The sequence below is a fragment of the Hylobates moloch genome, unplaced genomic scaffold, assembly GCF_009828535.3.
Source record: "Hylobates moloch isolate HMO894 unplaced genomic scaffold, HMol_V3 SCAFFOLD_11, whole genome shotgun sequence".
Classification (NCBI taxonomy): Eukaryota; Metazoa; Chordata; class Mammalia; order Primates; family Hylobatidae; genus Hylobates; species Hylobates moloch.
Genome location: NW_026652286.1, coordinates 933,733 through 946,697, shown reverse-complemented (window position 1 = coordinate 946,697; position 12,965 = coordinate 933,733). Strand labels below are relative to the sequence as shown.

The 12,965-nt window shown below is 49.2% G+C and overlaps 1 protein-coding gene across 50 annotated transcripts in view; it reads left to right on the top strand.

Annotated features, from left to right (window-relative positions):
• Positions 1 to 12,965, top strand: part of MADD (MAP kinase activating death domain) — a 62,436-nt gene that overhangs the window by 48,213 nt on the left and 1,258 nt on the right. For 30 of the 50 annotated variants that reach the window (XM_032165986.2, XM_032165994.2, XM_032166018.2 and 27 more), the window contains 5 exons: positions 7,854 to 8,018; positions 8,447 to 8,519; positions 8,650 to 8,756; positions 10,920 to 10,989; positions 12,843 to 12,889. In XM_032165986.2, coding sequence (XP_032021877.1) covers positions 7,854 to 8,018; positions 8,447 to 8,519; positions 8,650 to 8,756; positions 10,920 to 10,989; positions 12,843 to 12,889 — 462 coding nt within the window. Of the gene's footprint in view, positions 1 to 7,853; positions 8,019 to 8,446; positions 8,520 to 8,649; positions 8,757 to 9,437; positions 10,735 to 10,919; positions 10,990 to 12,842; positions 12,890 to 12,965 lie in introns of those variants that run through there. The other 20 variants (XM_058446468.1, XM_058446465.1, XM_058446464.1 and 17 more) reach the window with 2 other exon arrangements.

Below are 12,965 nucleotides of genomic sequence, written 5' to 3'. Positions count from 1 at the left end.
CTTGAACTCCTGACCTCAAGTGATCCATCTGCCTCGACCTCCCAAAGTGCTGGGATTACAGGTGTGAGCCACCATGCCCGGCCCCATTTCTTTTATACACGCGTATACACACACACACACACACACACACACACACACAAAGATATCTATATATAGATGATATAGTCACATTGTTCATAAATAAGAATAACAGAAAATAGTACACATTGGGAAGTCATGCACTCATGCTTGTCCCGTTCCACTGAATTTCCCACTCCCCTCACCCCTTCATCCTATAGACAACCACTTTTATTGGTTTCCTTTGTAAATTCCAGTGGATTTTTTTTTTTCTTTTTGAGACAGAGTCTTGCTCTGATGCCCAGGCTGGAGTGCAATGGCGTGATCTCAGCTCACTGCAACCTCCACCTCCTGGGTTCAAGCGATTCTCCTGCCTCAGGCTCCCAAGTAGCTGGGATTACAGGCACCTGCCACCGCACCCAGCTGATTTTTTGTATTTTTAGTAGAGATGGGGTTTCGCCATGTTGGTTAGGCTGGTCTCCAACTCCTGACCTCAGTGATCCACCCGCTTCAGCCTCCCAAAGTGCTGAGATTACAGGCGTGAGCCAGTGCACCCGGCCTTCCAGTGGACTTTTATGCAAACAATAAAATATGAACACAAATTCTTATTTTTCTCCTTTCTTTCTTTTTTTTTTTTCTTTGAGATGGAATGTCGCTCTTTCACTCAGGCTGGAGTGCAGTGGTCGGAACTCAGCTCACTGCAACCTCCGCCTCCTGGGTTCAAGTGATTCTCCTGCCTCAGCTGCCTGAGTAGCTGAGATTACAGTCACCCACCACCATGCCCAGCTAATTTTTCTATTTTTAGTAGAGACGGGGTTTCACCATATCGGCCAGGCTGGTCTCAAACTCCCGACCTCAAGTGATCCGCCCACCTTGGCCTCACAAAGTGCTGGGATTGTAGGCGTGAGCCACCCCGCCTGGCCTATTTTTCTCCTTTCTTTCAGAAAGATAGCACGTCTTATCCATTGCTTTATCCCTTGCTTTTTTCATTTAACATTGTGGCCGGGCGCGGTGGCTCACGCTTGTAATCCCAGCACTTTGGGAGGCCGAGGCGGGTGGATCACAAGGTCAGGAGATCAAGACCACGGTGAAACCCCGTCTCTACTAAAAAATACAAAAAATTAGCCAGGCGTGGCGGCGGGCGCCTGTAGTCCTAGCTACTCGGAGAGGCTGAGGCAGGAGAATGGCATGAACCTGGGAGGCGGAGCTTGCAGTGAGCCGAGATTGCGCCATTGCACTCCAGCCTGAGCAAGACTCCGTCTCAAAAAAAAAAACAAAAAAAAACATTGTCCTGGTCCTCTTCTGTATCAGTACCAAGAAAGCTTTCCCATTCGTTTTATGGCTACATGTATTCCACTGTGTGACTGTGCCTTAATTTATTTAACCAGTCAGTACATACGGATCCTTGGGTTGCTTCCAAATTTGCTGTTACTGATAGTGATACTGTGAATGATGCTGTGCCTGCTTCATTTCATACATGTGCAAGTGTGTCTAAGGATTCCCAGAAATGAGATTGCTGGGTCAGAGGGACAATGCATTTGTAATTTTGGTTGATACAATTCTTAAATGTCTCATAACACGTAATACCCCCTTTGCCATTTATTTTGTTGAAGAAATTGGATCGTTTGCCCTGTGGAGTCTCCTACATTCTAGATTTTTTGCTGATTGTGTCTCCTTTGTATTAGCATGTTTCTCTGTCACATATTTCTCATAGACTGGTAGTTCAGTTCAGAGGTTTGATCACTTTCAGATTCACTCTTTTGGGAAGAATACTTAATGAGTAGTGCCATACGCTTCCTGTTGCCTCATATGGTCGTCCCTCTCCTACCGATCAGTGAGCTCAGATGTGGGCAACCTGATCTGTCCACCAGAAAGTTCCTCATTTATCTTCTGATTTTGCCTATGGTATTTTTTGACACACATAAATTTTTTATTTGTATATCTTTTTTTTTTTTTTTTTTTTATCCAGACAGAGTCTCTCTCTGTCACCCAGGCTGGATGCAGTGGCATGATGTCGGCTCACTGCAACCTCTACCTCCTGGGTTCAAGCAATTCTCCTGCCTCAGCCTCCCAAGTAGCTGGGTTTACAGGTGCCTGCCACCGCACCCGGCTAATTTTTGTATTTTTAGTAGAGATGGGGTTTTACCATGTTGGCCAGGCTGATCTCGAACTCCTGACCTCAAGTGATCCACCCACCTCGGCCTCCCAAAGTGCAGGGATTACAGGTGTGAGCCATCACACCTGGCTACTTTTATATAATTAAATTAATCAATAGTTTCTTTTACGGCTTCTGGATTTTGAGACATGGTTAGAAAAAGCCTTACTCTCCAGGATTATAAAGGAAATTGGCCGTGTTTTCTTCATTTCTGTGTTTTTAATTCTGAAACAGACCTAAGTAATTTTAAGGACCAAATACAACTCCTATATATAAAGTAGTAAAATTTCGCTTATGTTATCTGTTCCCCTGTGGTTTAGCTGAATTTGATTTCCACATTCACAGTTTTTTGAACAGGTGGTTTACCAAACACAAGAGGGGCTTACCCTGAAGCAGAAACATACATGTCAGTGTAGCCAACAAGGAGTCATTTTCATGTCACCCTTTAAAGTGTTAGAATTTGGCTAGCTGCCTCTCAAAGCCTAGGGCTGACATAGGACATCTGCACCACAGCAGAAGTGGCACGTGACTCTTGCCCTTTTCTTTTCCTTTAAAAAAAAAAAAAAATCTCTCCAGCAGATTCCTTGAACTACTCTTACTCTCACCACTGTACAAAGGGAGCCTCATGCTGAGTCTCTGGGGTGTGGGACTGGACCTATTACCCAAATAGATGCCTCTTCCTCGAAGTGGTGCCATGCCAGGGAAGAGTGCACCATGGTCACTGCGCCATTACCTGGCTCCTGTGAGGCTGATTGAGCGTTTCTCAGAGCATAACCTGCTTTCTGCATGATGAGCTGAACGGCAATTTGGGAATTTTTTTTTTTTTTTTTTTTTTTTTTTTAGACAGAGTCTCACTCTGTTGCCCAGGCTGAAGTGCAGTGGTGCAATCTTGGTTCACTGCAACCTCCGCTTCCCAGGTTCAAGCGATTCTCCTGCCTCAGCCTCCTGAGTAGCTGGGACTACACGCACATGCCATCATGTCTGGCTAATTTTTGTATTTGTAGTAGAGACGGGGTTTCACCATTTTGGCCAAGCTGGTCTCGAACTCCTGACCTCGTGATCCGCCCACCTCAGCCTCCCAAAGTGCTGAGATTACAGGTGTGAGCTGCTGCGCCTGGCCAAGGAAGATATATATATATATATATATATATATTTTTTTTTTTTTGGAGATAGATTCTTGCCCTGTCACCCACGGTGGAGTGCAGTGGCACAATCTTAGCCCACTGCAACATCCACCCACCGAGTTCAAGCAATTCTCCTACCTCAGACTCCCGAGTAGCTGGGACTATAGGCATGCACCACCACGCTTGGCTAATTTTTGGTATTTTTAGCAGAGATGGGGTTTTGCCATGTTGGCCAGGATGGTCTTGAACTCCTGACCTTAAATGATCCGTCTGCCTTGGCCTCCCAGAATGCTAGGATTACAGGTGTGAGCCACCGTACCCGGCCAGAGATTTTTAAAAATTGTCTTTATTGCCCTTTTTTTAGTTACAAAAGTAAAACAGTATATGCTGTAAATGTTTCAAACCATACCAAAGTTAAAAAATAATTAAAAGTTTTACTCACTGCCTCTCAATCCTTTGTCCCAGAGGTAACCAGTAATAGTTTCGTGTGACTCCTTTCAGATTATTGAAAACGCATATTTGTGTAAATATAATTTATTTATATGGAATTTTGTTTTCGCACTTATGAAGTGGTATCAAATTACAAATATTGGGCTGGCCACGGTGGCTCACATGAGCCTGTAATCCCAACACATTGGGAGGCCGAGGCAGGCAGATAACCTGAGGTCAAGAGTTCCAGACCAGCCTAGCCAACATGGTGACACCCTGTTTCTACTAAAAATACAAAAATTAGCTGGGCATGGCGGCAGGTGCCTGCAATCCCAGCTACTTGGGAGGCTGAGGCAGGAGAATTGCTTGAACCCGGAGGCGGAGGTTGCAGTGAGCCGAGATCATGCGACTGCACACCAGCCTGGGTGACAAAGCGAGACAATGTCTCAAAAAAAAAAAAAAAAAATTACAAATATTGTTAAATAATTTGCTTTTTTCACTTAATGATATACCGTTCCATGTCTTTTTTTTTTTTTTTTAGTTTAATGGATGCTCAGCCATTAGATGTCATATGGTGTACCATAATTGGTTTAACTAGTGCCTCTCACTATTTTTTTAAAAAATATTACTCATGCCAGGTGTGGTGGCTCACGTCTGTAATCCCAGCACCTTGGGAGGCTGAGGTGGGTGGATCACAAGGTCAGGAGTTCAAGATCAGCCTGGCCAAAATGGTGAAACCCTGCCTCTACTAAAAATACAAAAAATTAGCCAGGCGAGGTGGTGGGTGCCTGTAATCCCAGTTACTTGGGAGGCTGAGGCAGAGAATTGCTTGAACCCAGGAGGCGGAGGCTGCAGTGAGCCGAGATCGCACCACTGCACTCCAGCCTGGGCGACAGAGCGAGACTCCATCCATATATATATATATATTACTCATTAGGCCAAGCATGGTGGCTCATGCCTATAATCCCAGTACTTTGGGAGGCTGAGGCAGGAGGATTGCTCGATCCCAGAGTTTGAGACCAGCCTGGGCAACATAGGGAGACCCTGTCTCTACAAAAAATTTAAAAATTAGTCATACATGTGGTGGTGTATGCCTGTGGTCCCAGCTACTGGGGAGGCTGAGGTGGGAGGTTCGCTTGAGCCCAGGAGGTCAAGACCAGCCTGGGCAACATAGGGAAACCCCGTCTCTACAAAAAATTTTAAAATAAGCTAGGCATGCTAGTGCATGCCCATGGTCCCAGCTACTGGGGAGGCTAAGTTGGGAAGATCCTTGAGCCTGGGAGGTCAAGGCTTCAGTGAGCTCTGATTGCACCACTTCAGTCCAGCCTGGGTGACAGAGCAAAACCCTGTCTCGAAAAAAAAAAATAAAAATTGCTCATTGAATATCCTTGAACATACATTTTTGCACCCTCACATGAGAATTTCTAGACATGAAATTTTCAAGTCAAGTTTATACACATTTAAAATTTCGGTAGATTTTGCCAAATTGCCATCCCAAAAACTATACCAGTTTACACCTCCAACAGCCACTTAGGTGACTATAACAGTATATTACAAGCATTTCTCTAGCCTAGAATGCTCTAGCTTAGAAATCATGTGTTCTCCTAAATGTGTTCTGCCTGCCTTTACATGATGTTCTTAAAGGATTATGAAAGGTGGAGTGGTATTGTCCATTTCCCCCTGTAGATACCCACAGAGTCAGACTGGGCCTAGAACTCAAGTTTCCCATTCCTACTCTGCCACTTTGACTGATTCTTCAAAGGCTTTAGAACTCCAGTAAACTCTTATACAGTAGCTTAGACCTGATAGTCTTGTGTGTTCCCTACTCACTCACCTAATGTTTATGGAGCACGTATTATATGCTAGGTACTTTGTTGGGTGTCGGGATTATAGCAGTGAATAAGACAGACGTGATTTCTATTGCCCTTAGCATTGACAAGCTGTTGGGGAAATCAAATAATTAAAGAGTATTATAAAATATGGTGAGCATTATGAAAGAAGCTCAGGGGGCAGAATAAATAGCAGAGGGCCTAGGAGGTGTGAGCAACTCCTTTGAGAAGTTGACCTTTGAGCTTAGACTTGAAGAAAGAGTAAGAGTTAATGGTTGGGGAGTGGAAGAGCAGTCAGGGATATTTGAGCTGGAACCAGTGGGACTCAGTGATGGAGTGTGGTTAGTTAGAGGGAAGAGGAAGGAGTCAGGCATCAATTCTTCATTTCGGGCTGGGGCAGCTGGGTGGATGGTGGTGCCATTTCCTCAAATAGCAGACTTAAAAGGAGGATCTGCCCAGGAGGAGGTGTTGAGTTCAGATTTGGACATAAGGAGTTTGAGGTGCTACATGTGAAGCATCCAGACATTGAGAGGCTCAGGAGCTCAGGAAGAGAGGTCTAAGATGGAGACAGAGGTAAGAACCATCAACACGGTAATAATCATTAGTTTCATAGTTCTGATGTCTAGTAGCTAATTAGGGTACTTTCTGCGTGCCTGGCTTTGTATGCACCTTAAGTACTTTATGCACATTAACTCATTTAGTCTTCATAGTAACTGTAGGAAGTTATTACTGTTACTATCCCAATCTTACCTGTGAGGAATTGTGGACACAGATGAACTTGCTGAGGGTGGCACAGCTCAGTAATGGCAGAGCTGGAATCTAAACTCAGGCTGACTTTAGGCCTGTGTCCTTCATTATTGTGCTATAATGTCTCCCGTTCAACATTTGAAGCCTTAAGAACGGATAACTGGCTGGGCATGGTGGCTCACGCCTGTAATCCCAGCACTTTGGGAGGCTGAGGCGGGCGGATCATGAAGTCAGGAGATCGAGAGCATCCTTGCTAACACGGTGAAACCCCGTCTTTACTTAAAAAAAAATATAAAAAAGCCAGGCATGGTGGTGGGCGCCTGTAGTCCCAGCTACTCGAGAGGCTGAGGCAGGAGAATGGCGTGAACCCGGGAGGCGGAGCTTGCGGTGAGCTGGGATTGCGCCACTGCACTCCAGCCTGGGCGACAGAGCGAGATCCGTCTCAAAAAAAAGAACAGATAACTTCACCTGAAAGAGAATGTTGAACAAGAAGGTGTCACAGATATTTGTTTTTTAATTTATATCATCCTGTATTGTATTTTTATGTAATAAGCACTGTTCATGTGTCACTTGTGTAATTAATTTTTTAAAATATTTTTATAGAAAAAGGGTAGACCCAGGATTAGAAAGTGCATCAGCTCCATTTTTCTCCTTGGTTAAGTCTGTCATGATCTCCTACCTTTGTGTTTGTCAACAAAGATGATTCCTGAGGTTGTAAGATGGGAGGCATGAGATCTCCTCCAAATACTTTAAGTCTGTAGAGCACATAAGAGGTAATAAATAACTGGGCTGGGCACAGTGGCTCAAGGCCTGTAATGCCAGCACTTTGGGAGCCAAGACGAGCGGATCACTTTAGGTCAGGAGTTCGAGACCAGCCTGGCCAACATAGTGAAACCCTGTCTCTACTAAAAATACAAAAATTAGCCGAGCATGGTGATGTGTGCCTGTAATCTCAGCTACTTGGGAGGCTGAGGCAGGAGAATCATTTTAACCCACAAGGCAGAGGTTGCAATGAGTCGAGATTGTACCACTGTACTCCAGCCTGGGCGACAGAGTGGGACTCCATCTCAAAAAAAAAAAATTATAGCCAGTGTGATGGTGTGCACCTGTAGTCCCTGCCACTTTGGGGGCTGAGGCAGGAAGATGACTTGAACCTGGGAGGTCGAGGCTACAGTGAGCTGAGATGGCGCCACTGCAGTCAAGCCTGGGGGACAAAGTGAGACCCTGTCTCAAAAAAAAAAAAGAGGTAATAAATAACTGATTGATTTGTGCCTCCTCCCTTATACATAGGTTCCTTCTAATGACTCCATCTCTTCCAACAATCCTTGTAGCAGGCAGCATGTCAGTAGTTCTGTTTTGTGTCTCCACCTAGGGACACCATGAGTGTAAGGCAGAAAACCTGACCATGGGGATGCCCCAGGGCCAGTTGTCCCATCCTTTCCCTGTAGGAGACAGTCTCGGGAGAGGCTGTCGGAGACAGGAACTGCTGAGCTGCTTTGTGCACTTCTCCAGGTGTGCGACGACTGTGTGGTGCTGCGTAGTAACATCGGAACAGTGTATGAGCGCTGGTGGTACGAGAAGCTCATCAACATGACCTACTGTCCCAAGACCAAGGTGTTGTGCTTGTGGCGTAGAAATGGCTCTGAGACCCAGCTCAACAAGTTCTATACTAAAAAGGTACCCAGGATCTGTGTTTGGGTTGGGGCTAGTAGGCATTGAAGACCAAATAGTGAGTTTCTTTTTGGGAAGTTAAAATTCCAAAACGCATGTCTGGAGCCACACTTCTGTCTCCAGCTGTTGGGTGGGGTACCTAAAGCTGTCTCTGTCAAGCCAACTAGGCCTAATAGTAGTCACAATCGGTATTAACCAACCATATCTAGCATTCCTACACGTCTGTACCCATGCCTTCTTTAAAGCCATACTATTCATATGCTCCAGATCTATCATTCCTAACCTCAACAATGAACAAGACATCTGAAAAATAGGAGGACTACTTAAAATTTTACCCCTCACTTCAACCTCCGGCCTTCAGTGGCCATTATAGAGCAGTGGGTGGGGAACCCTGGACAGCCCCCATGATGGGACCGCTCTCCCCTGTGCCACAGTGTCGGGAGCTGTACTACTGTGTGAAGGACAGCATGGAGCGCGCTGCCGCCCGACAGCAAAGCATCAAACCCGGTGAGGAGAGTTTTTCCTGAGAGTGTCTTCCCTGTTTCTGCCAGTCCTTCTGAGTGTCAGGGGCCTGGAGGGAAGTCGGGTGGGATTCCCCACCTCACCAGTGAGCTGATAGCCCCCTCCCTCACCACAGGACCTGAATTGGGTGGCGAGTTCCCTGTGCAGGACATGAAGACTGGTGAGGGTGGCCTGCTGCAGGTGACCCTGGAAGGGATCAACCTCAAATTCATGCACAATCAGGTAGGTGCGGGCGGCAGCACGAGGCTCCCTGTCCTTCCATCTGTAAGGACGGCCAATGTCCAGGCCCCCAGTACTTCCCCAGCAAGCATGAGAGAGGGCCCTCTGGAGCTAGAGGGAGAGCTGGAGCAGCTGGACCCAGGAAAGAAATCCCAGGGGAGGGCACAGTGACGTTGGCGACCACCTGGCGCTGTGAAGGTGCACCAGGGAGCCTGCGGGGGAGGCTGGGCAGGAGCGAGGCCAGGTGGCCACGCTGCCCCATCCGTTGGACTCCACACAGTGTGAGTGGGAGCGTCTCACTTGGCCCTTCCCCTGCAGTGTCTCTGCCTTCCTCTATTCCCAGGGTATGCTTCTGCTTGGTGGTTTTGCTTTGAGAGTCTAGACTGGCCAATCTCCTTGTGTCTTTCTGGTGTGCGTGCAGCTTGCGTGTGCGTGCGTGCCTGCGTGCCTGTGTGTAAGTAGCTTGTATCTGTCCTCTCTGGAGTGTGTTTATTTGCCTTTTTCTTCTGCGGATTCTTCTTCCTGTTCTTTTCCTTCCTCTGAGTGTTCCCACTCTGTCCCCTGCTCCACAGGCCCCATTCCCCTTCTTTTGATTGGGGAGCACTTCTGGATACATCTTTCCCTCATTGTAATTCCACATAGGAGCTGACTTTTTTTTTTTTCTCTCTTGGTCTTTTAACACAGTGTTACCTTTTTCTCTCAGTGGACATTCCTTAAGCTAATTCCTTTCTGAGGCCAACGCATCATCCCAGGTCCGTTCACAGCTCTGACTCCTCACACAAGTGCCTTCCCTCCTCTTTCCCTGATGTCCGGGTTCCTCTCCCTGAGGCTCTGAGCCAGACCCAAATGTGTGAAGCCCCACAGCCCCTGGCCAGGCCGCAGACCCTCAGGGGAGGTGGATGCCTGACTGACGTGGCTGTCTCCCTCCCTCTGCTAGCCGTTGTAGCTCTCTTTCAGGAACGTAGCTGGGCAGCTTTGGCTTAACAGGAAACGGCTGCCCAGGCTGCCAGCAGCCCCTTAGTGTATTTTCAATCTAGGACTTAGGGCAGTAGCCAACCCCAGAGACCTTAGGACCAGCCCAGAGAGGGGTCTACCTAAGTGCTTTTCTGGACCACAAAGGTGTCAGTACTTCTTGGGGAGCAGACTTCTGACCACATTTTAGCGCCGTGGCCTCCCCTTCTGAAGATGAGATCTTGCTGAGCAATGCCCAGGTGCTGTGCCCTGTTCCTCGTCCTGCCCTTGGCATAGCCCCTCTGGGCAGCCATCCAAGCCAGTCTGTGGTTGAAGGCTTGGCCCCTAGAAGATCGATTGTGCAGAGAAGGGGAGGAAAGCCCGGGTTCTCAGTCTCACCTCACAGTTAATAATGAGATAGCAACCTGCCCCCTCTTCTGCCACACAGTGGTCATTTGGAGTGGAGGAGGCAGCAGACCTCCTGGTGGAGCTGTGCAGTCTGGGGTGAATGGGAAAAGCACAGGCTTTGGTGTTAGGACGTGCTTGGATTTGAAGTCCAGCTTCCACGTTCATGGGCAAAGAAACTTTTTGATCAGTTTCCTCATGTAGAAAATGGGTGTAATACTATATACTGTGTCACGTAGTAGGTGCAGAGATTAGAAATAGTATTTGTAAAACCCCAAGTAGGTGCTCAGCAGGTGGTAGCTGATAATTATTGTCACCACATACCTCTTGGGAGATCCTGGATCCTGTTTCAAGGAGGATACCACCACCTCCCACCCCGAGGACAGTCTGAGGGGAGCTTTGCGCCCGTGCCAGCCCTCTGCGCCGGAGGAGGATGCATGGAAGGGTAGAGACCTAATGGGCTGAGTGGGGACCCCTGGGGCACCGTGTCTTACAAGCACTGCCCTGGGCAGAGGGTATGGGCGGGCAGCCCAGGCCAGCAGCGGGGCCTTCGGGTTGGGTTTGACCATTCAAACTAACGCCTTCATTTCTCTCCCATGCTTTCTCCTCCGGCCAGGAGCGGAAGGTACATGCCCTTTCTGCTATCTTCGCTTCTTAGCGCTTTTGAGTTGTGTGCGTGTGGATTCTTCTGTCCTCTCTTTGGGAAATAGACTTTCTTTGTGTGGGGGGGGCTATAGCTGGGAGAGTGTGCTCTGCGGGGCATGGGTGGAGCCTGTGGGCCTTACCCCGCCCTCCCTCCCTCTCTTGCAGGTTTTCATAGAGCTGAATCACATTAAAAAGTGCAATACAGTTCGAGGCGTCTTTGTCCTGGAGGAATTTGGTAATTACACTATTTTGCTCTTAGGTCTGGACTCACATGGCAGTAACTCAAACCTCGGAGCTCCAGAGGAGGGTCTAGGGGCAGGGAGAAGAAGAACCGCTGTAGAGAAGTCAGGAGGAGCAGGAGTGACAAGGAAGAAAAGGGACCTCTGAGATGAGAGCCGGGGTGTGGAAGGGAAAGATAGATAATGGATCGCAGAAGGGCAAATGGGGCCTCAGGTGGGTTTCGAGTTTAGAGGTGGTCCTGAAGCAGCTCAGTGAAGTAGCACCACCTCCCCATGCTGGGCCAGCCAGTGGTCAGAAAGTTTGGGACAGAGCAGACAGGCGACCCCCAAGCTCCACTACGTCCGTGTCACCTGCTGCAATCTCTCTAGCAGCCCAGTTGCCAGCCAGCCTCCCTGGCGCCGCCCTGGTCTCCACCTGGCCTCTGTGCCAGACGAAGGGCACCGGGCATCGCAGGCAGACTCACTTGAGGGACAGAGGAGTCTAGCAGGACAGCTGTAGCCGGAAGCTGGGAGCCAGCGCTAGGGAGTGGTGTAGTGGGTTCTCACCCTGGGGCTTTGAGTTCCTGCTGTGTTTGTGCTTCATTCTTTTGTGCCCCTCATCGCTGCTATGAAAACCTTCGTTCTCCAGCAGGTAAAGTGACCTCGGCTCGTGCTGCCTCTCCCCAGGTCTCTGCCTTGGGCCCTGCCCTGGGTGGGTAGCTCCCATCGAACCAGCTCCTCACACTGCCAGCTCGTCTCTTCCTTTCTCCCCCACCCTCTTTCTTCCCACCTTGCCTCCCGCTCTCACTGGCTCACTGGACTTCCCTCCCCATGTGCTCCCTTCTCTCTTCTGTCAGAGAGATACTTGGGGGAATCTTCCACCTCGGGAGAATGGCCTGGGGCTTCTTGCTCTCCCTTTGATGAGTTTATTCCCTGCTGACCCTGGGTTCCCCCAAATTCTGCCTCCCAGGGTCAGAAGAAGGTACGGCCAATTCTCCTCCTACCTTTTCTGGCCCCCAGGGAGATGCCAGGCCCCTCTGCTCCCAGTCTCAAGGGGCCATGATGATGGCTGAGCCTGGGGGGCCTACTCCTTCCTCTGGCCAAGCAGAACCCCTGCATGGCTGGAGCGGGGGGACTCTCGCTCTTGCCTTCCGGGCTGTGGACATGTGTGTATTTTGCCTGATGTTCCCTGTCACCTCCCTCCCTGGGTGCTGTACTCGCCTGTCTTCTGCTGGGTGTGTTGCTCCAGAGCCCTCAGACGCTCTCCCTCACACAGGCAGGCCTGGGCTTCTCCTGCCACTCAGGGAAGGACACTGCCACGTCCTGTGGGTTTAGTATCCTGTTACCTCTTCATCCAGCCTCAAGACCCTCTGTGCAGGGGGCTGGGAATAAAGGGAACTGTGTTCAACATGACCCAATTTTCAGGCTGGTGACAAGACGAGTTCACAGGTGTCTCAGCAAAGTTGGACACAAGCTAGAGACAGCTCTCTCCTCCCAGCCGAAACCTGGGAATTCCCCACTGCAGCCCCTCAGGGGCCCTGGACGGTAGCCGTGACCAGGCTGGTGAAAGGCCCGTCCCTCCCATCCGGGGCTTTCAAAGAAGTGGGTAGAATCACAGCCATCAAGTAAAAGCCACTGCGGACGGCAGAGGCCTAGCTGAGGAGGCTGGGGCCGTGTCCTCCCAGCCGGCAGGGTCTGGACAGAGCCTCTGGTGGCCTCTGCCCTGTCATAGCCTAAGCTGCTGCAGCCACTGTGAGAGGCCACAGAGGGGAAGGGGACCCTGACGCCAGGCGCTGCCGCCTGGGGGAGCATGGCACGGTTGCTCTTAGTGTTGAACTTTCTGTTTTGTCTCTTGCCCGTCCGGTTTTAGTTCCTGAAATTAAAGAAGTGGTGAGCCACAAGTACAAGACACCAATGGTGAGTGTGCCGCTCAACCCTGATGGGCCACAGTGCGCAGGGCTCCCTGGGGGACCTTCGGACAGGAGGAGGGGTG